General features: G+C 44.1%; 1 protein-coding gene across 2 annotated transcripts in view; it reads left to right on the top strand.

The window, feature by feature from the left end:
• Positions 1 to 22,105, top strand: part of lyn (LYN proto-oncogene, Src family tyrosine kinase) — a 156,533-nt gene that overhangs the window by 37,941 nt on the left and 96,487 nt on the right. For both annotated transcript variants that reach the window (XM_085992966.1, XM_085992965.1), the window contains exons 5-8: positions 4,048 to 4,146; positions 4,244 to 4,347; positions 6,953 to 7,102; positions 8,656 to 8,808. In XM_085992966.1, the coding sequence (XP_085849092.1) occupies positions 4,048 to 4,146; positions 4,244 to 4,347; positions 6,953 to 7,102; positions 8,656 to 8,808 (506 nt within the window). The remainder of the gene's footprint in view (positions 1 to 4,047; positions 4,147 to 4,243; positions 4,348 to 6,952; positions 7,103 to 8,655; positions 8,809 to 22,105) is intronic.

The following is a 22,105-nucleotide window of genomic DNA, read 5'->3' on the forward strand; positions in this document are numbered from 1 at the left end:
CTCCGCGTACCGGGAGATTTCCTGCTGCTTCCAACTGAGCCGTGGTCCGCAGCCGAACAACTCGGCAGCCACCGGGAAACAGCCAGGGCTTTTGCGCCTATCCCAACTTCGCATCACGGTCTTTCATCTTCACACGTACCAGCGGCGCTGAAGAATGCTGAATTTGTATTCATTCGTCATGATGCCCATAGGGATCCGCTCAAGGCCCCTTACACAGGCCCTTTTCGCGTACTGGAGACAGGCGACAAGAGTTTCTCTGTAGACATCGGTGGTAAACCCGACCACATATCTATTGACCGTCTCAAACCGGCACACCTGGACATCGACCGGCCAGTAGAGACTGCACAGCCACCACGACGTGGTCGACCTCCCGCTGCATCCACGCCAGACTGAAGGCTTCCGTCTGCCAGTCCGCCCGCTGTTCAACAACGTCCACTCCAAGAATACAGGAGTCGCTCTGACAGGCTTGTCAGACCTCCTAGTCGATTGACTTTTACTGTTCAAGACAATTCTGGGGGGGCGCATGTGGCAGAGCCACCAGGGGGACTCTGATCTAATGTACATAATTATCTTTAACATTATTAGCTACAGAATGAATCTGTATCTTTGTGCATTCATTGCATGTACATAGCGCGGTCCCTTTAAGAGATCCTCCAGCGGCAGGAAAACGTGATGACGTCATGGCGTCAGGCTGGGGAGCCGCCCTAGCCAGTCCTTGTGGAGCCAGCAAAGAGTACAGACCTGTAATGTAGTTCTCCTGTGTTTTCATTTTCAAATCTGTTGATTAGTATTAAACATCGTTTGTTTGATAGACTGACTCGACCTCAGTCCTTTAGTTAGGAATCTAGCCATTCCTACACTATCAGCAATTTGGGCTATCAATTCACAAAATACAGCAAAGTTAACAAATCAAACAGGGCTTTATCAGAAATTATTCACCGTTTCAGGAAAACATTTTTTTACATTTTCATTCTTTCTTTAAGACCAGAGTTAAACGTTTGCTTGTTTGAAATGTAAGCTGAATAGTGGAGCATGGATATCAATTGGGAACTAGAGATTAGAGTTTAACAGCCTTCCTCCAGAAACAGATATGTTGAATATTTCCTGGTTGATGTGAAGGAAAGAAATGGGGCTTACCAGCTTATATTTTCTTTCTTCGCACCACTGGAGTTCTGTTCCAATAATATGTCTAGAACTTCAGTTTTCTTGATTTTTAAATAGCTGTGTAAATTAAATTTAGCTACAATGGCCGGAATTTTCCCAGTGCCAAGCGGCGGGTTTGGGGGCAGGCCAGCAATAAAAGTCGCCAAAATTGCCAGCGCGTCGGGAACCCGCTGACTTCCGCATTTAACTTGGGCATGTTTCCCAGCATGTCACGGACCCGCTAGGCAGAGGTGGGCGACCTCATTGAAGTACTTAACTGCTTCTTGAGAGACACTTAAGAGGCTTTTTAACAGCATGTTTTGGCTTTAACTTCTTGAGCCCGGGATTCACGCACCTCGGGAACCTTGCCTGTGAAGGGGAGGCGGAAGCTCAATGGCCATTGTGCAAGTCCATTAAGTAACAGCTGGGAAAAACACACATACTCCCACATTACACCTGATTCCTTCCCTAATGGAAAGACTCTTGCTGACTCCATTTAGTGCAGAGATTTAGCTGTCAGGAGTTTGCAGGTGATTTCCACAACCTCAGAAGCCACTCTCACCACATTGCTAGTCACAATCAGAACATTGAAGGATTGTGCCTCTGATCGTCCCTTTACCTGCCATCTATTACATCAGCATGGGTGCCACTATGCTATCTTACCTTGGATCTCAGAATTGGACCAATGAGCATCTGCCATCTGTTGTCCACAGCAAGCATGTTCTCCTGTGGCTGGCGCATTTGCTGCTTCATGCAGCTGGCCATCCTTTCCATGGAACAGCACATCGTCGCCATCGCCTGCAAGATGGTGGTGCTCATGTTGGAGATGGACTCCTCCATTCTCTGCACATTTTCACACATCATGGCTTCAAAAGCTGCCAGAGCCTCGTGTAATTGTTGCTGCCCTTCCAAGATCACCCTCTTTCTCGATGGCCCCCGAGGGTCAGCATCTGCATGCAGCTCAACAGAGCTTGGAGTGTCCTGCGAGGACTCTCCACTGCTGTCCCTGTCAACACCATCTGCTCTTGCTCACTTGTGATGAGCGACACCAGGTGACAACACTACTCTATAATAAAGGACCCATTGAGGTGTGCGTATCTGCGCTGGTGCTGGGTGTGCATGGGTCTGCTAATGGTGCACCCTCAGAGAATGGAACTTCCTCTGAGGAGGCATCTTCCTCCTCTGGCTGGGCAGTGGGTGGATGGGGAGGCACTTGATGAACCTAGGGGGGAATAAAGAGATGAATTAGAAGTGTTATAAGAATGGGTAACGTTACCATTATGCGCGTGATTACGTTTCACTGGCCGCTGACATCAGTCACCATATGGGTGACTCTTGTATGCATTGTGGCTGTATGAGATGTAATTCTGTCACCAGGTTGCTGGGATGTCCCCCTCTCTCTCCATCTCCCACCGCCAGCAGCTCTGCAACTCCAGAAACCTCCAGGGCCACCTCCTCTGCTGGAGTCAATGACTGAAGACTGGAGGGCCACCTCTGGTTCTCTGCCTCTCCCTGTTGTTGTGCGCTCTCTTCTGCAAGTAGGGAAAGAAGAGAACTTTGAGTAAGAGTGATGGAATAAGTGTAAGGAGTGGGCAGCACGGTGGCATAGTGGTTAGCACTGTTGCCTCACAGCCCCAGAGACCCGGGTTCAAATCCGGCCTCGGGTGACTGTCTGTGTGGAGTTTGCACTTTCTCCCCGTGTTTGCGTGGGTTTGCTCCGGTTTCCTCCCACGGTCCAAAGATGTGCAGGTTAGGTTGATTGGCCATGATAAAAAATTGGCCCTTAGTGTTGGGGGGATTAAATATGTGGGGTTACAGGGTTACTGGGATAGGGCTTGGGTGGGATGGCTGTCGGTGTAGGGACCGGGTGCTAGGGTTTGGATGATCAGCCATGATCTCGTTGAATGGCGGAGCAGGCTCGAATGGCCTACTCCTGCTCCTATCTTCTATGTTTCGATGGATGGGCTACATCTGTAGAGGGTGACTACGAGGGAGTGGCGTGACATTGCCAAATGGCCACCTCCTGTGGTGTTACTTGCTATGATTGCATTTGGATGAGGGGGGAGTGTCAGTGGTGGCTAGCTAGACATGGATGTGTGTAGTTACATAGACGGAGAGGGATGGGTGGACCTGCAAGATAGGTTGGTGTGAGGAATGATGTGCAAGAGTAGGTTTGGGAAGGCAGAGTGATGGGGATGTGTTGACAGGCACATCAGGATGTAGGTGAGTGTGACATTGCACTCCCCTTTCCTGGCCTCATGAGATCATTGAATCTTTTCCGGCACTGGATCCACGTCCTCCTTACCACATCCCTACTTCTGACCTCCTCTACGATCTCCAGCTATGCCCTTTTTGTGCCTTTGGGTGGTTGTTTTTGTCAATTGCTAGGAAAGAGGACCTCGCTCTTACTGCCTGCACCAGACCTTCCAGGGAGGCATCGGTGAATCTTGGTGCTGCCCTCTGCCTTGTCTCCATGACCCACAGTTTTATCAGTTTTATTGTGTAACTGAGACCTCTGGGAACCACCTTATGCGCTCTTACATCAACTTTCAAATGAGATGTGTGCAAGGCTGCTTTAAATATCCACGCTGAAAACAAGTCATTGGTGATGTCATCAGACCCACTCCATTTAATTGGGCCGGGAAACACACATGACTGCTTTAATTGGGGCCATTAAGTTAAACGCTCACTGCAGAATGTGCTGTTCACATCTTCGGAATCCCGACCCGCTACGCGACCCGCACGTACACAACCCAACTCCAAGGTAAAGATTCCGGCCAACATACTTCAACACTGAAATGCTGTGCATGACATTTTATATTGTTATCACTCAAATGACTTCATCCCAACAAATCATTTTATCACTTCAAACTGTGCTGTTTTAATGTAATATTTTTCTTCTAGGCATGGTGAATGGTGGAAAGCCAAGTCTCTAGTAACTAGGAAAGAGGGATTTATTCCTAGCAATTATGTGGCAAATATCAACACACTGGAAACAGAAGAGTATGTTTCTACTATTTTTATACTTAAAAGTAGTACAATTTCTTTTTTGCTCCATATTGTCTGCTAATTAAATACGCAAACATTTCTTATTTTTGAGGTGGTTCTTTAAAGATATCAGCCGCAAAGATTCAGAGAGACATCTATTAGCATCTGAAAATAAATCTGGTGCTTTCCTCATTAGGGAGAGTGAAACATCAAAAGGTATGACTTTTTAACTGCTGACCTCAATTTTTCCATTTTATGAAGGAATATTATATGTGACTGCTATCTGACTGTATAGTGCTGTTCTGGATGATCGAGTTATGACTGATTAGTTAGATGTGTGCTGTTTTGGGTAAATCCTCAAATACCTATCCCAATCTGTGGTGTCATGAGTTACCCAAATCTCCATTTTAGGTACCAATCCACTCTTGGTTCTAAACCAAAAGAAATCTTTAGATTACCAGGAAATTATCAAGATTGTGCTGAGCAAATCACTATCACTATAATTTTGAGCTATTGCTCTTGCATAGGAGAAAATATAAGAATTAAAACAAATATCAAAATGGCAAAACGACTTTTATAAGGATTGAATATTTTTCAGTGAAATTGTTTTTGAGAGGAGGGATTCTGGACAGCCAAGATCATTATTAAAAAATTCCAGGTTAGGGGTTAAGAAGAGCATCTGTATCTGCTCTATGCTCAATATTGTGCCTGTTGTAGTTATTCACAGTGGCAGAAGGTGGGTTGTGGTGTTCCACAAGGATCAGTGCTGGGACCACTGTTGTTCACAATTTATATTAACGATTTAGACTTTGGAATCAAAAGCACAATTTCTAAATTTGCGGATGACCCCAAATCCGGGGGGGGGGGGGGATGGTGGTATATTCAATACTAAGGAGGACTGCAACAAATTACAAGAAGACATTAATAAACTTGCAGAATGGCCATATAATTGGCAAATGAAATTCAACACAGATAAATGTGAGGTAGTACATTTTGGTAAGAAAAATAGGGAGGTCAGATATTACTTGGAAAATAAGAATCTAAATGGGGTAAAGGAGCAAAGGGATTTCTGAGTACAAATACACAAATCACAAAGTATCGACACAGGTTAACAAGGCCATAAAAAAAGGCAAACCAAGCACCAGGGTTTATTTCTAGAGGGATAGAACTGAATAGTAATGAAGTTATGCTAAACTTGTATCGAACCTTGGTTAGACCACACTTGGAGTACTGCGTACAATTCTGGTTGCCATATTATAAAAAGGATATGGAGGCACTGGAGAGGGTGCAGAGAAGATACACAAGGGTAATACCAGAAATGCAAGGGTATACCTATCAGGAAAGGATGAATAGGCTGGGTCTCTTTTCTCTTGAGGGGTGACCTAATAGAGGTCTTTAAAATCATGAAAGGTTTTGATGGCGTGGATAGAGAGAGAATGTTTCCACTTGTGGGGAAGAGCAAAACTAGAGGCCATCAATATAAGATAGTCACTAAGAAATCAAATAGGGAATTCAGAAGAAACTTCTTTACCCAGAGAGTGGTGAGAATGTGGAACTCACTACCACAGGGAGTGGTTGAAGTGAATAGTATAGATGCATTTAAGGGGCGGTTAGATAAAAATATGAAGGAAAAGAGAATAGAGGGTTATGCTGATAGTTAGATGAGGAAAGACGGGAGGAGGCTCGAGTGGAGCATAAACGCCGGCATGGACTGGTTGGGCCGAATGGCCTGTTTCTGTGCTGTATATCCCATGTAATTCCATCCTCCGAGCATTCCCCCACTGCTGTTATGAAATTTTGCACTTCCCACAGCTGCTGTCCTTAGGCAAAACTGTGGCAGATGGATGTCAACACAGGTAAGTAAGGTCATCCATTTTGGACCAAAAAAGGATAAAACTGAGTTTTTTAAATGATGAAATGCTAGGAACAGTGGAGGTCCAAAGATATTTAGTGGTCCACGTATAGAGATCACTAAAATGTAGTGGTTTGTTACAAAACTTAATCAAAAAGACTAATGGAATGTTAGCCTTTATAACTAAAGGGCTATAATATAAAGGGGAGGAAGTTTTGCTACAGCTATACAAAGTCCTGGTTAGACTACATCTGGAGTACGGTGTACAGTTCTGGGTACCGTACCTTAAAAAGGATACATTGGCCTTGGAAGGAGCGCAGTGCAGATTCACCAGAATGTTACCAGGGCTCCCAGGGTTTAATTATGAGGAGAGATTACATAAACTATGATTGTATTCCTTGGAATATAGAAGGTTAAGCGCAAATTTGTTTGAGGTTTTTAAGATATTGAAAGGAATTGATATGGTAGTTAGAGAGAAACTTTTTCTGCTGGTGGGGGAGTCTAGGACGAAGGAACATAACCTTAAAATCAGAGCCAGGCTATTCAAAAGAGAAGATAGGAAACATTTCTTCACGTAAAGAAGTGCAGAAATCTCTCCCACAAAAAGCAATAGCTTTTTGCTCAATTAATCATTTTAAATCTGAGTTCGATAGATTTTTGCTAGCCAAGGGTATTAAGGAATATGGAGTCAGGTGGATGGAGTTAGGATTCAGATGAGCCATGATCTTGGTGAATGGCAGAACAGGTTCGAGCGGATGAATGGCCTACTCCTGTTCCTATGTACCTCTGTGATTTGACCAATTTAGTGCTAGTCAACACAAAATCTATCTTAACTACCCATAATTTAAAGATAGAAACCAGAATGTAAAAATTCAAGGAAACACATTTTTCTTTTAACAAAAATGTTATGCTATTACTTAGAGCTCTGTTTTAAACCCTCCTTAATCTTGCTTACTTTTCTTTTCTCAGGAAGTTACTCGCTGTCGATGAGAGATTTTGATCCTCAGATGGGCGATGTAGTTAAACACTACAAGATTCGATGCTTGGACAGTGGCGGGTTTTACATCTCTCCTAGAATTACATTTACTGACCTAAAAGAGCTAATTAAACATTATCAAAGTAAGTGCTTCCATTTTGTACAATATATCTGAAATGTTGGTTGATGTATAAGCATCACAACATGGTAACTGAAACAATTATTGTAACTAGACAAAAACCCAAATTCATTAATTAGTTTGCCAATATAATGATTTTTATTTGAACTGAACCCTATCCACTTCAGTTTGAATTAGCCCAGCCAACTCTTGGCTTGAATTCAATTAGTAAGACAATTATTTTTCTCATATGAACAATGACTGACAGGAAAAGACCCTTTGGTCCATCCAGCCTGTCCCACAGAATTGTGAAACCTTGAGTATTACAATATATATACTCTCCACCCCATCCAAAAACCATGCGATCTCCTGGGAGGGGCGAAAATCGCATGATAAACCCAGGCCAATTTGGGGAAAAAATCTAGGAAATTCCTCTCTCAAACCCCCCTGCTCTCTTTCCACACCCCGCCCCCCCCCCAAAAAAAAACAGGCAATCAAAACTAGTCCAGGATATCAGTCCGGCCCTGAATTCCTTGCAGTACCTAACTGATAACTCAAACGGAATCTATTCCCTTCATCATCTTGTAAACCTCGATCAGATCATCCCGAAGTCTATGCTTCTCAAGTGTAGAATCCCAGCTCTTTTAGCCTATTTTACAGTATTTATTTTCACACTAAACAGCATAACTGTTTGCTATTACAATTATCTTATAGTTGCATTTAATGGTGAGACGAGAACAAAAATGTATCAAGTTATTTCCATTGATTTCAATGGAAATGACATTCGGACGGTTTCAATCACAAGTGGCTGATCCACAACATCAGTGTTGCGCCTCGGCAGTAAAATGAAAATCTACCACAGGGTTATACATCTGCTGTTTCACTCTTCATTCTAAAGGTTTAAAATGAGAGTGGGAGATGCCCATTTAGAGTGCATTCTGGGAACAAATTGCTTTACCCATTTGTTTTCTCGCTGGGCGGGGGTGGGGGCACTATGTAAATGTACCATTTGCCCATCCAACATGTGAGGGATGATGGTAAAATCTGCAAAATTCACAAGCCCATTATGAATTTATATCAGGTTAAAAAGTGGAAGGTATTTCACATGCATAAGCCCTGCCCCTTAATGTGCTTAATATTGTGTTTATTCACTATCCAAAGCATTTGTACAGGAGGTAATCAGCTATTTTTATAATGCCATGTTTCCCATGTATAAAAATCTTATACCCAGCTACTGATCTCCTCCCCTCCCCAAGAAAAAACATGACCTGCTGTGGCCACCACCAACAATTCTGAAACATGAAGCACTGGTAGAATGATATGTATAAATATTTCAACAAACACATTCCGCCAGTGTATGTACCTACAAATGGTGTAGAAGCAAAACTTGCAATAACTGTACCAGCATTTAAAATTCTAGAAAAAGAAAAAAACCAAAATGCTTAAAATTCATTGCAGTGGCTTGTGCATCATATAAATGAAACTGCCAACTAGAGAATTTGAATAGTCATTGTGAAGATGGAGATATTATGGATGGTATTTCGTATTAAACTGTCTGTTAATTGTTTTAATCAACAGAGCAGCCCGATGGCCTATGTCGAAAGCTCGGATCGCCCTGTCTTAGCCCCAAACCACAAAAACCATGGGATAAAGATGCATGGGAAATTCCACGAGACTCTGTGAAGCTGGTTAAGAAACTCGGAGCTGGACAGTTTGGAGAAGTATGGATGGGTATGTGGACTGGAGGCTACTTGTTTAATACTGTAAATGCATAAAGAATAGAGCTATATCCAACTGGAATTAGTATATTGTTTAGACCCAAAAGATAATGCATAGAGCTATATTCTACCATTAATCAAGGGCCAGAAAATGTACCCTATTAAAAGCCAAGTCTTTGAAAGTTTTTTGGGAAACTTGTTCAGGTGGGGGTGGGGGGGGGTGTTAGCTCAGCAAACCGAAGACTTGTGCGCTGTCATCATGCAAGTGAAATGATGTGTTTTGATGCACTTTATGGTATTGTGTGGTTGCCAAATTATTTTCATTTGATTACTTTATCATGAAGATTGAGAGTTTCAGTCTTTAGTGTCTTTTATACTTAATTTTGTGCATTGCCTTTATAAAGAAATGAGCACCAGAATTATTTCTGCGGGGATTCCTTGATAGCCCGCCTTTATTTGAGGGGAAGATAGACGGTTGTTTATGCCATTTCTCTGGGGTTTCTGCTGATCTTCTGACAGACAATCAGGAGGGCTGCTGTGAAAATGCTACCCCTTGAAGTGTTTTGAGTTCTTGCCTGGAATGCCTCGTGGTTGTACAGCACTCCATCTTGGGGACAGGGAAAATAGTACTTGATCTTCTCCTGTTAACTGTTACGCAGTGCCATTGACAGCAGTCCTGAAATATATTTGGCCTCTTCACCTAACGGAGTTGGAAAGGCTGAAAGACAGAATACAAACGAGTGAGGGGGAAGAATAAGCTAACATTTAACACCTTTATTTTTTCTTTGAAGGTGTCTATTAGATTTTGTTATTTTTGGACCTGTTTATGGTTTACAATCGTATCTTGTACTCGAGCAGGGCTGTAAAATCAGTGTTAAAAATGTTATGTTGCCAAAGTTGTGTTGGCACTCTATTTGATTAATCCAAACCTGGTTTTGCTGTGTTTTAAATCAATCTACTAATGAGGTATCAATGCATAAACAATATGCTTTTTATAGGAATCAACTGGTAATAAAATTGCATAAAAACAGACAGAAATATTGCAACCAACCTTGTGGAAAAAAATGATATTGCTCTGACTCATTTGTTGTATCATGAATTCAAAAAAATCCCATTATAGAGGCAGCAAAATGGGCATCATCATGGTACAGCTGTTTTACATGAATAAGAACTGTTTGAAGTCCATTGCAGGCATCACATTATTGAAAGTGGAGGGATTGATTTGTCCTGTTTCATCCTCTGCTCTTTCACTATTTACCGTGCTCAGCCTCTGGATCACAAAAGGCTGGTTAAAGTGCAGGTGAGCTGTGCACTAATTGTTGAATGTAGAATGAACAGCAGTAAAGCCTTTCTGATGCCAATGGTAACTATTACTTGACTGTTAAATGCTGACATTTGTCAGTGTGTGGAACTGCTAGGTGAAGGTGATAATTTGGCTTTCATATTAAAAAGATAAAAACAATTGCTATTCATTTCATTCAATTCAGATTTAAAATCCAAGGTGTACATTAATCACCAAAAAAAGTGCTGATTGATGAAGGTAAATATTATAGATCCCTGATGTGTATTAAAATGAAATATGGATGGAAGAGGCTGGACTATATTCTGCACATTGTGTTATAAATTTTATGTGTCAGTAACTGCCATGATATTAGTTCAACAGCTAGTAATACAAACCATACATATTCTGGTTGTATTGTTTGTTCTGGTGTGTTTCATACTGGCATGAAATCATTCAAAGTATGAGGTGTAGACGCCATTGGATATCACACTGTTGAATGTTTAAACCTTTTTAGATGGTAAAGAAACTGATATCAATTCCAGGAAGTTTGCTAGTTCTTCAGAAATAAAATATTTTGGGTAGTCTGAAGTGCAAGATGTTTCCTCTAATTTACGCAGATAGGTTGACGGTTGACGTGTACACTGGGTGAAGCTCTTCCTTTTAGGATTGTTGTTACAACTGACACAGTACATACAGCAGCAGCGCACATTTCCTCTCTCACTGCCTCTGTTGACTATTCCTTTGCATTATAGGCTTTCTTACTGTGACTCACACAGGACAAGGAATAATCGGTAGTTTTCTGCTGGTTTGAGTCTGGGGACTTCATGTATGGAATACGTTCTACACAAACACACCCTTTTATAATGTGCAGAAGAATTCTTTCAGGCCATTTGCGACAAACTGCAATTTATAAATGGCTTTGACATCACGGAAACTTTGATTAATGTTCTCCTTTCTTGCAGGGGAAAAAGTGGGTGATTTATCTAGTAGTTTGAGGGCAAGTAGAGATGGGGAGGAGATTTTGTCTGTTTCGTACTTGTAGTGAAATTGTAAATGACTGTATACAGAATACGTTTGACTTTGCTATAAATAGCAGAGAGGAGTTCTTTCCTTGTAGATTAGTAAACTTTGTACAACATGGTTCCTGTACTGCTGGGACCATGGAACTATCATCTGTGGAGTGTTATTGGTCAGTAGATTGTAGTGTTAATTTTTGATCCTTTATCTTCTGTGGTCACTGAGAAATTTGCCTGACTTATGAATTCAACATATGATAAATCAATTCTTACAGGAGAATAAATAAGGTGGATATAGCCATTATGGGGTAGATTGTACATAGCCTGTTGTAAGGAGGGTTGATTTGGTCGCTTTTTTTTTTCAATTGTTCCTTGGATATGGGTGACGTAAGAAAACTATTAGGCACTTGGTCTAAGTATTAAACAAGGCTTTAATCAACTGTTTTTCAACATGGAGATCTAGTTGTGTCCTTCACTAGTTCCTGTTAAAGAATGTCCTGAGCAAGCTGGGCCCATGCCCGAGTATTTATACTCTCCCTGGACAGCGCCACCAGCAGGCCACCCAGTATTACTTCATAGGTCATTTCCAAATGAATGACAAGATTCATGTCAATGGGCATCACTGGCAAGGACAGCATTTATTGCCCATCCCTAATTGCCGTTGAAGTGGGTGGTGAGCCACCTTCTTGAATCGCTGCAGTCCGTGTGGTGAAGGTACTCCCATAGTACTATTAGATCAGGAGTTCCAGGATTTTGACCCAGTGACGATGAAGGACCGGCAATATATTTCCAAGTCAGGATGGTGTGTGACTTGGAAGTGATGGTGTTCCCATGCACCTGCTGCCCTTGTCCTTCTAGGTGGTAGGGGTCGCGGGTTTGGGAGGTGCTGTCGAAGAAGCCTTGGTGAATTGCTGTGGTGCATCTTGTAGATGGTGCACACTGCAGCCACGGTGAGTTGGTGGTGGAGGGACTGAATGTTTAAAGTGGTGGATCGGGTGCCAATCAAGCTGCTTTATCCTGGATGGTGTCAAGTTTTTTGAGTGTTGTTGGAGCTGCACTCATTCAGGCAAGCGGAGAGTATTCCTTCACACTCCTGACTTGTGCCTTGTAGATAGTGGAAAAGGTTTTGGGAGTCAGGATGTGAGACACTCATCGCAGAATACCTAGCTCTGACCTGCTCTTGTAGCCACAGTATATATGTGGCTGGTCCAGTTAAGTTTCTGGTCAATGGTGACCCCCAGGTTGTTGATGGTGGGGGATTCGGTGATGATAATGCTGTTGAATGTCAAGGGTTGGTGGTTAGACTTTCTCTTGTTGAAGATAGTCATTGCCTGGCTCTTGTGTGGTGCGAATGTTGCTCGTCACTTATGAGCCCAAGCCTAAATGTTGTCCAGGTCTTGCTGCATGCGGGCATGGACTGCTTTATTATCTGAGGAGTAGTGAATGGAACTGAACACTGTGTTCATCGGTGAACATCCCCACTTCTGACCTTATGATGGAGGGAATTTCATTGATAAAGCAGCTAAAGATGGTTGGGCCTAGGACACTGCCATGAGGAACCCCTGCAGCGATGTCATGGGGCTGAGATGATTGGCCTAGTTATACACTAGTTAAATCTGACATGGCAGATATGGTCATTTCCCCATTGAAGTTCAAGATAAATTAACCTTGAGCTGAACCAATCTTTAGCACCTGTAATTTAGGGCTGAAAAGTACAATTATATATAAGAACATAAGAACATAAGACGTAGGAGCAGGAGTAGGTCATTTGGCCATTCGAGCCTGCTCCACCATTCAATAAGATCATGGCTGATCTGATCTTGGCCTCAACTCCATTTCCCTGCCCGCTCCCCATAACCCTTGATTCCCTTATCGTTCAAAAATCTGTCTATCTCCAGCTTAAATATATTCAATGACCCAGCCTCCACAGCTCTCTGGGGAAGAGAATTCCAAAGATTCACGACCCTCGGAAGAAATTCCTCATTTCCAATTTAAAAGGGTTTCCCCTTATTCTGAAATTATGCCCCCTAGTTCTAGATTCCCCCATGAGGGGAAACATCCTCTCTGCATCTACCCAGTCAAGACCCTTCAGAATCTTATGTTTCAATAAGATCCCCTCTTATTAAGATCCCCTCTCATTCTTCTAAACTCCAATGAGTATCGGCCCAACCTGCTCAACCTTTCTTTATAAGACAAACCCTTCATCTCCGCAATCAACCTCGCGAACCTTCTGAACTGCCTCCAATGCAAGTATAACCTTCCTTAAATAAGGAGGCCAAAACTGTATGCAGTACTCCAGGTGTGGTCTCAACAATGCCCTGTACAGTTGTAACAGGACTCCCCTACTTATACTCCATTCCCTTTGCAATAAAGGGCAACATTCCATTTGCCTTCCTAATTACTTGCTGTACCCGCATGCTAACTTTTTGTGATTCATGTACAAGGACCCCCAGATCCCTCTGTACCTCGGCATTTTGTAATCTCTTGCCATTTAAATAATAATTTGCTTTTTTATTTTTCCTACCAAAGTGGATAACCTTGCATTTCCCCACATTATACTCCATCTGCCAGATTTTTGCCCACTCACTTAGCCTATCTATATCCCTTTGGAGATTGTTTGCGTCCTCCGCACAATTTGCTTTCCCACCTATCTTTGTATCATCAGCAAATTTGGCTACATTACACTCAGTCCCTTCATCCAAGTCATTAATATAGATTGTAAATAGTTGAGGTCCCAGCACTGATCCCTGCGGCACCCCACTAGTTAGTTTGCCAACCTGAAAATGACCCATTTATCCCAACTCTCTTCTGTGAGTTAGCCAATCCTCTATCCATGCTAATATATTACCCTTCAACCCCGTGAGCTCTTATCTTGTGTAGTAACCTTTTATGTGGCACCTTATCGAATGCCTTCTAGAAATCCAAATGCACGACATCTACTGGCTCCCCTTTATCCACCCTGCTCATTACATCCTCAAAGATCTCCAGCAAATTTGTCAAACAGAGCTTCACGAGTCTAATGGTAAACTGTCTGAATCAGGTGCAAGTTTTTTTATTCCAATCCAGCCACAATGATTTTTTTAAATGTCTGACAAAAGGGACATTTCACAATTAGTCTTATTGGATAGATTTGAGGCGTCCATGTTCATCCTACACCTGACCTTCAGTTTCGGAGCTCAGAGCTTATCCCAACTGTCCAGCATCTGGCCTTTCATTCACCATGACATTTCTGCAGCTACTGATCTGTCCAACCACACCCTCACCCCCTAATCCCTACTAAAACAATTACCCTCCCTCACCCTGGCCATTCCCCCGGTTACGGCACTGATCTTCACTCCCTTAAGTCCAAGAGACGGAGACTTGAATGGATATGGCGGACAACTGGTTTAGCCATTCACCGCCAGATCTGGCTGGACAACATAAAGCACTATCGGGTCCTGCTCTCGTCTGCCAAAATTGCTCACTATTCCAGAATCATTCTGGAATGCAAAGATAAACCCTGGCTCCTATTCTCTACTGCTAACCGTCTTCTTAAACCCCTCTCCCTTGTCTCCTCCATCCTCACCTCCGATAACAAGTGTAAGGAACTCATTGACTTCTTTGTCTCTAAGATTGAGACCATCCGTTCAGCTGCCTCTGCCACTTCCCTTCCCACTGGGCCAAACTTCCTCTAAGGTACCCCCCTGCCCTCGCCCTGAACTCGCATCTTTCTCCAGATTCTCTCCGATCTCCCCTCATTACCTCTGCGCTCATCTTGTCCATGAGATCCACCTCCTGCTCCCTCGACCCTATTCCCAACATCCACCTCCTGCTCCCTCGACCCTATTGCTGACCAACCAACTTCTTTTTCTAGCTCTCATGTTAGCTGATATTGTTAATGGTTCTCTCTCCTCGGGTACTGTCCCCCTCTCCCTCAAATATGCCGTCATCACCCCTCTCAAAAAACCAACCCTTGATCCCACCGTCCTTGCAAACTACCACCCCATCTCCAACCTCCCTTTCCTCTCCAAAGTCCTTGAACGTGTTGTCACCTCCCAAATCCGTGCCTATCTTTCCCGCAATTCCATGTTTGAATCCCTCCAATCAGGTTTCCGCCCTTGCCACAGTACCAAAATGGCTCTCATCAAAGTCACAAATGACATCCTCTGTGACAGTGACGAACATAAACTATCCCTCCTCATCCTTCTTGACTTGTCTGCCGCCTTTGACACAGTTGACCACTCCATCCTTCTCCAATGCCTTTCCACCGTCATTCAGCTGGGTGGGACTGCACTCGCCTGTTTCTATTCTTATCTATCTAATCGTAGCTAGAGAATCACCTGCAACGGCTTCTCTTCCCGCTCCCGCATCGTTACCTCTGGTGTGCCTCAATGATCTATCCTTGGCCCCCTCCTATTTCTCATCTACATGTTGCCCCTTGGCGACATCATCCAAAAACACAGCGTCAGTTTCCACATGTACGCTGACAATACCCAGCTCTACCTCACCACCTCTTCTCTTGGCTCCTCCACGATCTCTAAATTGTCAGACTGCTTGTCCAACATTCAGTTCTGTATTAGCAAAAGGTTTCTCCAATTAAATATTGAAGACCGAAGCCATTGTTTTGGTCCCCACCGCAAACTCCGTTCCCTAGCCACTGACTCCATCCCTCTCCCTAACATCTGTCTGAGGCTGAACCACACTGTTCGCAACCTTGGTGTAATATTTGACCCTGAAATGAGCTTCCAACCACATATCCGCCGCATAACAAAGACCGCCTGCTTCGCAACATCGCCCATCTCTGCCCTTGCCTCAGCTCATCTGCTGCTGAAACCCTCATCCATGCCTTTGTTACCTCTAGACTTGACTCTTCCAACGCACTCCTGGCTGGCCTCCCACATTCCACCCTAAGTAAACTTGAAGTCATCCAAAACTCAGCTGCCCGTGTCCTAACTTGCACCAAGTCCTGTTCACCCATCACCCCTGTGCTCGCTGACCTAAATTGGCTCCCGGTTAAGCAGCGCCTCGATTTCAAAATTCTCATCCTTGTTTTCAAATCCCTCCATGGCCTCGCCCCTTCCTATCTCTGTAATCTCCTTCAGCCCCACAACCCCCCCGAGATATCTGCGCTCCTCCAATTCTGCCCTCTTGAGCATCCCTGATTATAATTGTTCAACCATTGGTGGCTGTGCCTTCTGTTGCCTAGGCCCTAAGCTCTGGAATTCCCTGCCTAAACCTCTCTGCCTCGTTACCTCTCTTTCCTCCTTTAAGGCACTCCTTAAAACCTTCCTCTTTGACCAAGCTTTTGGTCACCCGCCCTAATTTATCCTTGTGGCTTGGTGTCAAATTTTTTGTCTTACAATACTCCTGTGAAGGGCCTTGGAACGTTTTACTACGTTGAAGGTGCTATATAAATACAAGTTGTTGCATCAGGGACAGCTTCGTTATTTTCAAATATTCTCTTTTCAGGGATGTTAAATTCATTTCTAGAATTTTGTTTTCTAATCCCTTGAATGGTGAAATTCCGTGTTGCTTGGCAGTAGTAAGCACCTGGTGCAGACTGAGAATGATGGTGCTGTTTTGTTTCAGATCAAATATATTCTCCACACATGGGGAGCTAAAGGCTTTTGTCATTTAATGTTTTTTTTTTAAAACCAGCATCTGCCCGAGTTCGTGATTCCAGCTGCTGCTTAATTTGAGCAGTCACACTTGTTCTTGTGAGAATGCCTTATAGCAGCTGGGCTCCCTTCCATTAGTGGCAGGACTCTTGTAGGAAGTCGCACTGAAGAGAATGAGGCCTGGTCCATGCTGATTTTTTTTTTTGTCAGCAATTGCCGACCAGGTTCCCAAAACACTTGGCTTGTATGACTGGCTGATCATTCTTGTAAAGAGGTAGATGGCATTGCACAGAATTCGTCATTCCTACTTGAGTTAAACCAAACGATGGATTTTTGTTTTAATTTGGTACATAAATGTGACTTCCCCACCTTCAAGAGTAATCTGTAAAGCTAAAGTTGACCCTACCTGTTCGAGATATAGTAGGTGCAGGCTAAATGAGTGCAACAGAGTCGCCTAGTACTGAAGCATCACTCTGAATTGCTAACTCAGCAGCTTACAGAACATGCAGCTTATACTGGTAAGTATGCAATGAGCACTTCATTTTGTTGAAGCAAATTTGGAATTAAAAGTTTAGATTCACCGCTTTTCTTCTCTTTCTCCACCCCTTCCCCCCCCCCCCCCCCCCCCCCCACCAAAGCAACGAGCAGAGTTGGGAGTTTCATGTAACGTGGGATCTGTGTTGAATGATTGCATAGTGCCAATTTTGATCAATTTTTTAACCATTTTTAATAATCAACAATAGATTTCATTTATTTCTGGTTGCACCTCTGTGAAACACCTTGGGATATTTTTCTACCTTAAAGGTGCCATATAAATGCAAGTTGTTGGATGTGATCTACACAATAACATCATAGTGAGATGAAAAATTGGTTCCATCAGCCTTCAGTTCTTCTTGCGACTCGTCTGATTGGTCCCTATTGATGAGTTTCAATTGCAGTGGGGGAAAAAGCTGATAAACTGACCCGTGGTTTGAAAAGCTGACTGTCTTAATGCTGATGATTGACGTGTATTTTAATGCTCCAAACTGGTTTCAACCTGTATTTGCAGCTGAAGTTCATTTGGCATCATGAAGATACTGTGAAGTTAACAGTGTACATCATTGAACAGTAGATGCAAATATGCCCTCATTTGATTTGTCAGTTGTTGCCTGCTCATTTGAATATGAATTGAAAGTGTGAAATTGGTGGAGGGAGCAGGGGAAATAAAATCTCTTATTTAGCCTCTTAATGTAGAAAAGTGTCCAGATAACACTTCACAGAGGCACAAGGCAAAAAAGGTGCACTAAACCAAAGAAGGAGCAATTAGGAGGGGGGATCAAAAGCTTAGTCAAAGAAGTGGTTATAAGGAGAGGGAAAAACCAAGGGGAACAACAAGGATGGGAGACGGTGATGGTTTTACTGGAGCTGAGAGAATCAAAGGTAGAGGTGAGTGAATAGTTGATTAAATTAATGACTGCAGAGGTATTGTGGTGAAGGAAAGGCCAAAGGCTAGGCAGTTGGGCGTTTGAAAGCAACTTGAGAGACTTTTTCCATGGGCGGTCGTTGAAGGAAATGGTGTTGAAGGAGGATTGGGGGGATGTGGATGGTGAAGAGTACAAGAAAATGGTCAGAAATGACCTGATCAGGGCAGTATGAAGATCAGTATTGAGTTCCCATGAGATCTTAAGAGGACTTAAATGCTTGTAACAAAATAGTTAACTTGTTTACAAGCCTATGGGCACATACTGTCTGGGTTCCACGTGGGTGAAGTACTAGAGGAGGAGTATATGTGGGCTTCACGCGCCCACTTCCATTGAAGGTGTGTAGTGTGTTGGCTGATGCACAGCAGCAGGTTTCAGGATGGCTCAGGGACTGAGTGAGAGGGCGCACAGGTCCTTGGACGTGGCACTGGAGGTTCTGGTGGAGGAGGTCCAGGGGAAGGGAAGTCCTGTACCCGAGAGGGGGAAGCAGTCCACCTCGCTCTCCTGTCACTTTCTCCTGCAGCAGCTGGTGCGGCTCTGCCTGGCCTCATGTCCTCCTCCCACTCCTCCTGCAGACTGTTGTGTACGTACCTTTAAGAGAATAACTGGTCTCAGACTGCAGTACCGGCAGTGACCACCCCTGTATTAAAGGCGCTAGAGAGCCTCTGTTTAGATTCGTTTATGCCTTTCACCAGTAAAGATCGTTTTGTTTTCTCTCCTGCTAGTCCGTGTCTCAATCATTCACGGACTTAACACTGGCGATGAGTTAGAAACGAACTTACCTGCAACTCAGCAGCAGCTCCGACGATGTTGTTGAAGGTCGGAGCCAGAAGAAAGAAAAAAAAAAAAAAATAGGCCATTGAAACTCGAGAAACGGGCGTCGACCGTCAATCATCGATTTCAAAACTTGCAGGAGAGACTGTCCAGAGCCAGGCTGGGTTCCTCGGTCCGTGGTTTCCCAGCTAATCGGGCTGGTGGCAGGTAGTGCTCTGATCCTTCCTGGGCTGCGGCGGGCTGAAGCTTGATCGGGTGGCCTTTCAACGGGGCCGGGCAGTGAGTCGGGAAGCAAGGAGAGAGAGAGAGAGGGTGGAGCATACAGGGCGCGGCCGGTGTTTCAAAGCTGGGCAGCGTTCGGACCTCAGAAGAGGGAGGGAAGTGTCCCAGAGGGTCCGCTCCACGACGGGAAGATAATAAAAGAAAACGAATTAATATTTAACGCGCAGGAAACCGTGGAAAGCAGCGCTAACAACAGCGGGGAAGAAGACAAAGCGCGGGAGACGCCATTTTGTTAAATCGGGGAAGAAGGCAAAGCGCGGGAGACGCCATTTTAGATTTGCAAGATGCCGAAGACTGGCTGTATCACTGCTTTTGATAATACATTAGAGGACTGGACCACGTATGTGGAAAGAGTCGAGGTATATTTTGAGGCAAATGAAATAGCGGAGGGGAAAAAGGCATCAATATTGCTAAACGTAATGGGCGCTAGAACGTACGGCCTATTGCGAAGGCGAAGAGTTTTAATGAAATTGTTGCTGTTCTACAGGAGCACTTAAACCCTGCACCGCTGTTGATAGCAGAAAGATTTAAATTCCACAGGAGAACTCAGCACAAAGATGAGAGCAATGCTGAGTATCTTACGGAATTACGCAAGCTATCAAAGCACTGCCAGTTCGGAGCAGGACTGGCAGATACCCTACGGGACAAATTTGTCTGTGGACTCCTGAGTGAAGGAACACAGAAGAAGTTACTCGCAGAAAAAGAGCTGACGCTAGATAAGGCTTTCAGCGTGGCAGTATCATATGAAGCAGCAGCCAGGGGAGCTGCAGAAATTCAACAAAAACCACAGGAATACGGCACCCACGAAATGACACGGGGATTTGCAAAATGTTATCGCTGCGGCAGAACTAACCATGACCAGAAGGACTGCTGGTCCAAAGACACAATATGCAGACAATGCGGGAAGATTGGACACATTGCACGAGTTTGTAGGCCTGGGAAGAAGACCAGCGACAACAAAAAGGCTACTAAGGAACCGTACAAGAAAGTACAAAAGATGACGGACAGTAGTTCCGAAGACCAGATGAGCGATAGTGAATCCGAGAACAGGAGATTAAGCTGTCTCAAACTTCACAATGTAATCGCAAAGGAGGATCACCGAACCATTTGGGTCACCCTCACGATAGCAGGGTCCCAAGGTAAAATGGAATTGGATACAGGATCAGCGCTAACCGTCATGAATCGATGAGACTATGAGCGGCTGTTTTCACATACCCTTGAGAGAGACATCCATCGTCTTGACGACGTATACGGGGCAAAAAGTATACCCCAGAGGAAAAATAAGGGTGCCTGTCGAATACAATGGCAAGAGAATACGGAAATTGTATCTCTACATACTGCCAAATGGTGGACCACCGTTATTGGGACGGGAATGGATCAGGAAGATAAACTTAGATTGGCATTCCATTCATGCAATGACGGTGGACGGTAAAAAAGATGAAGACGTCACTCCTGGACGATTGTCAACAATCTTAGCTAACGCCAAAGAGGTATTTCAACAAGAACTGGGCACGCTTAAAGGTGTAACCGCCTCATTAAAAATAGAAGAGAATGCAGTTCCCAAGTTTTTCAAAGCGAGACCGGTACCATATGCAATTCGTCCAGCTGTCGTGGTAGAGCTGGAGAATCTGGAGAAGGCGGGCGTGTTGTCTAAGGTCGACTGGAGCGAGTGGGCGACACCCATCGTTCCTGTCATGAAGAAAACGTTAAGCAATAAGTCCGGAGAGCCAAGGAAGATTCGCATCTGTGGGGATTTCAAGGTGACGGTGAACCCTGTCCTTCACACAGTACAATATCCTCTTCCAAGGATAGAAGACATCTTCGCCTCACTGTCTGGAGGGAAGCGTTTTACAAAAATTGACCTAGCACAAGCATATTTGCAGATGGATGTTGAAGAGTCCTCTAGGAAGTATCTCCCGATAAACACTCACAAAGGTCTTTACCAGTATCATCGATTGGTATTCGGAGTAGCATTGGCTCCGGCGATATGGCAAAGAGCGATGGAACAAGTCCTGCAAGGGATTCCGGGGACTCAGTGTTACTTGGACGACACCCTTGTAACAGGTGAAGATGACAGTGAACACCTTAACAACATAGAACAGGTGCTCACTAGACTACGGGTACATGGGCTGCGAGCCAACCGCCCCAAGTGCGAATTTTTTAAGAAACAGATATCGTATTGTAGCCACGTGATTGATGAAGAGGGGTTACATAAGTCCCTTGACAAAATTGAAGCGGTGGTTAAGGCCCCAGCGCCTGAAAATGTGTCGCAACTGAGGTCATTCCTCGGGTTGGTGAATTACTACCATAAGTTTTTGCCGAATTTGTCGACAATTCTGCATCCACTGAACGCCCTGCTACGAATGGGGGTAGCATGGAAATGGAGCGATGATTGTAAATGTGCTTTTCAGAAGAGTAAGGACTTAATCACTTCGAAGGACGTATTGGCTCACTACAACCCAGCACTGCCAATCAGGCTGGTGTGTGATGCGTCTCCCTACGGCATTGGGGTGGTACTGTCACATAAATTCCTTGATGGTTTGGAGAGGCCAATAGCTTTTGCGTCACGCTCGTTAACTTCTGCCGAGTGTAACTACGCCCAGATTGACAGAGAGGCCCTCCGCCTAGTGTGGGGGGTGAAGAAGTTCAATCACTATCTGCACGGTCAAAAATTTACTCTACTAACCGATCATCAACCTCTTGTCTCCATTTTCAACCCTCAGAAGGGCGTACCGATAATGACAGCACAACGGCTGCAGAGATGGTCCCTTTTCCTAGGGGCACACCAATATGACATCGAGTACAGGGGAACTAAACAGCATGGAAATGCTGATGGATTGTCACGACTACCGTTGCTGACGGCGGAAGAAGAAGACCTTGCAGTTGATCCAATGGAGTT

Source organism: Somniosus microcephalus, chromosome 7, assembly GCF_052327205.1.
Source record: "Somniosus microcephalus isolate GS21.2 chromosome 7, FLI_Smic_1.0, whole genome shotgun sequence".
NCBI lineage: Eukaryota > Metazoa > Chordata > Chondrichthyes > Squaliformes > Somniosidae > Somniosus > Somniosus microcephalus.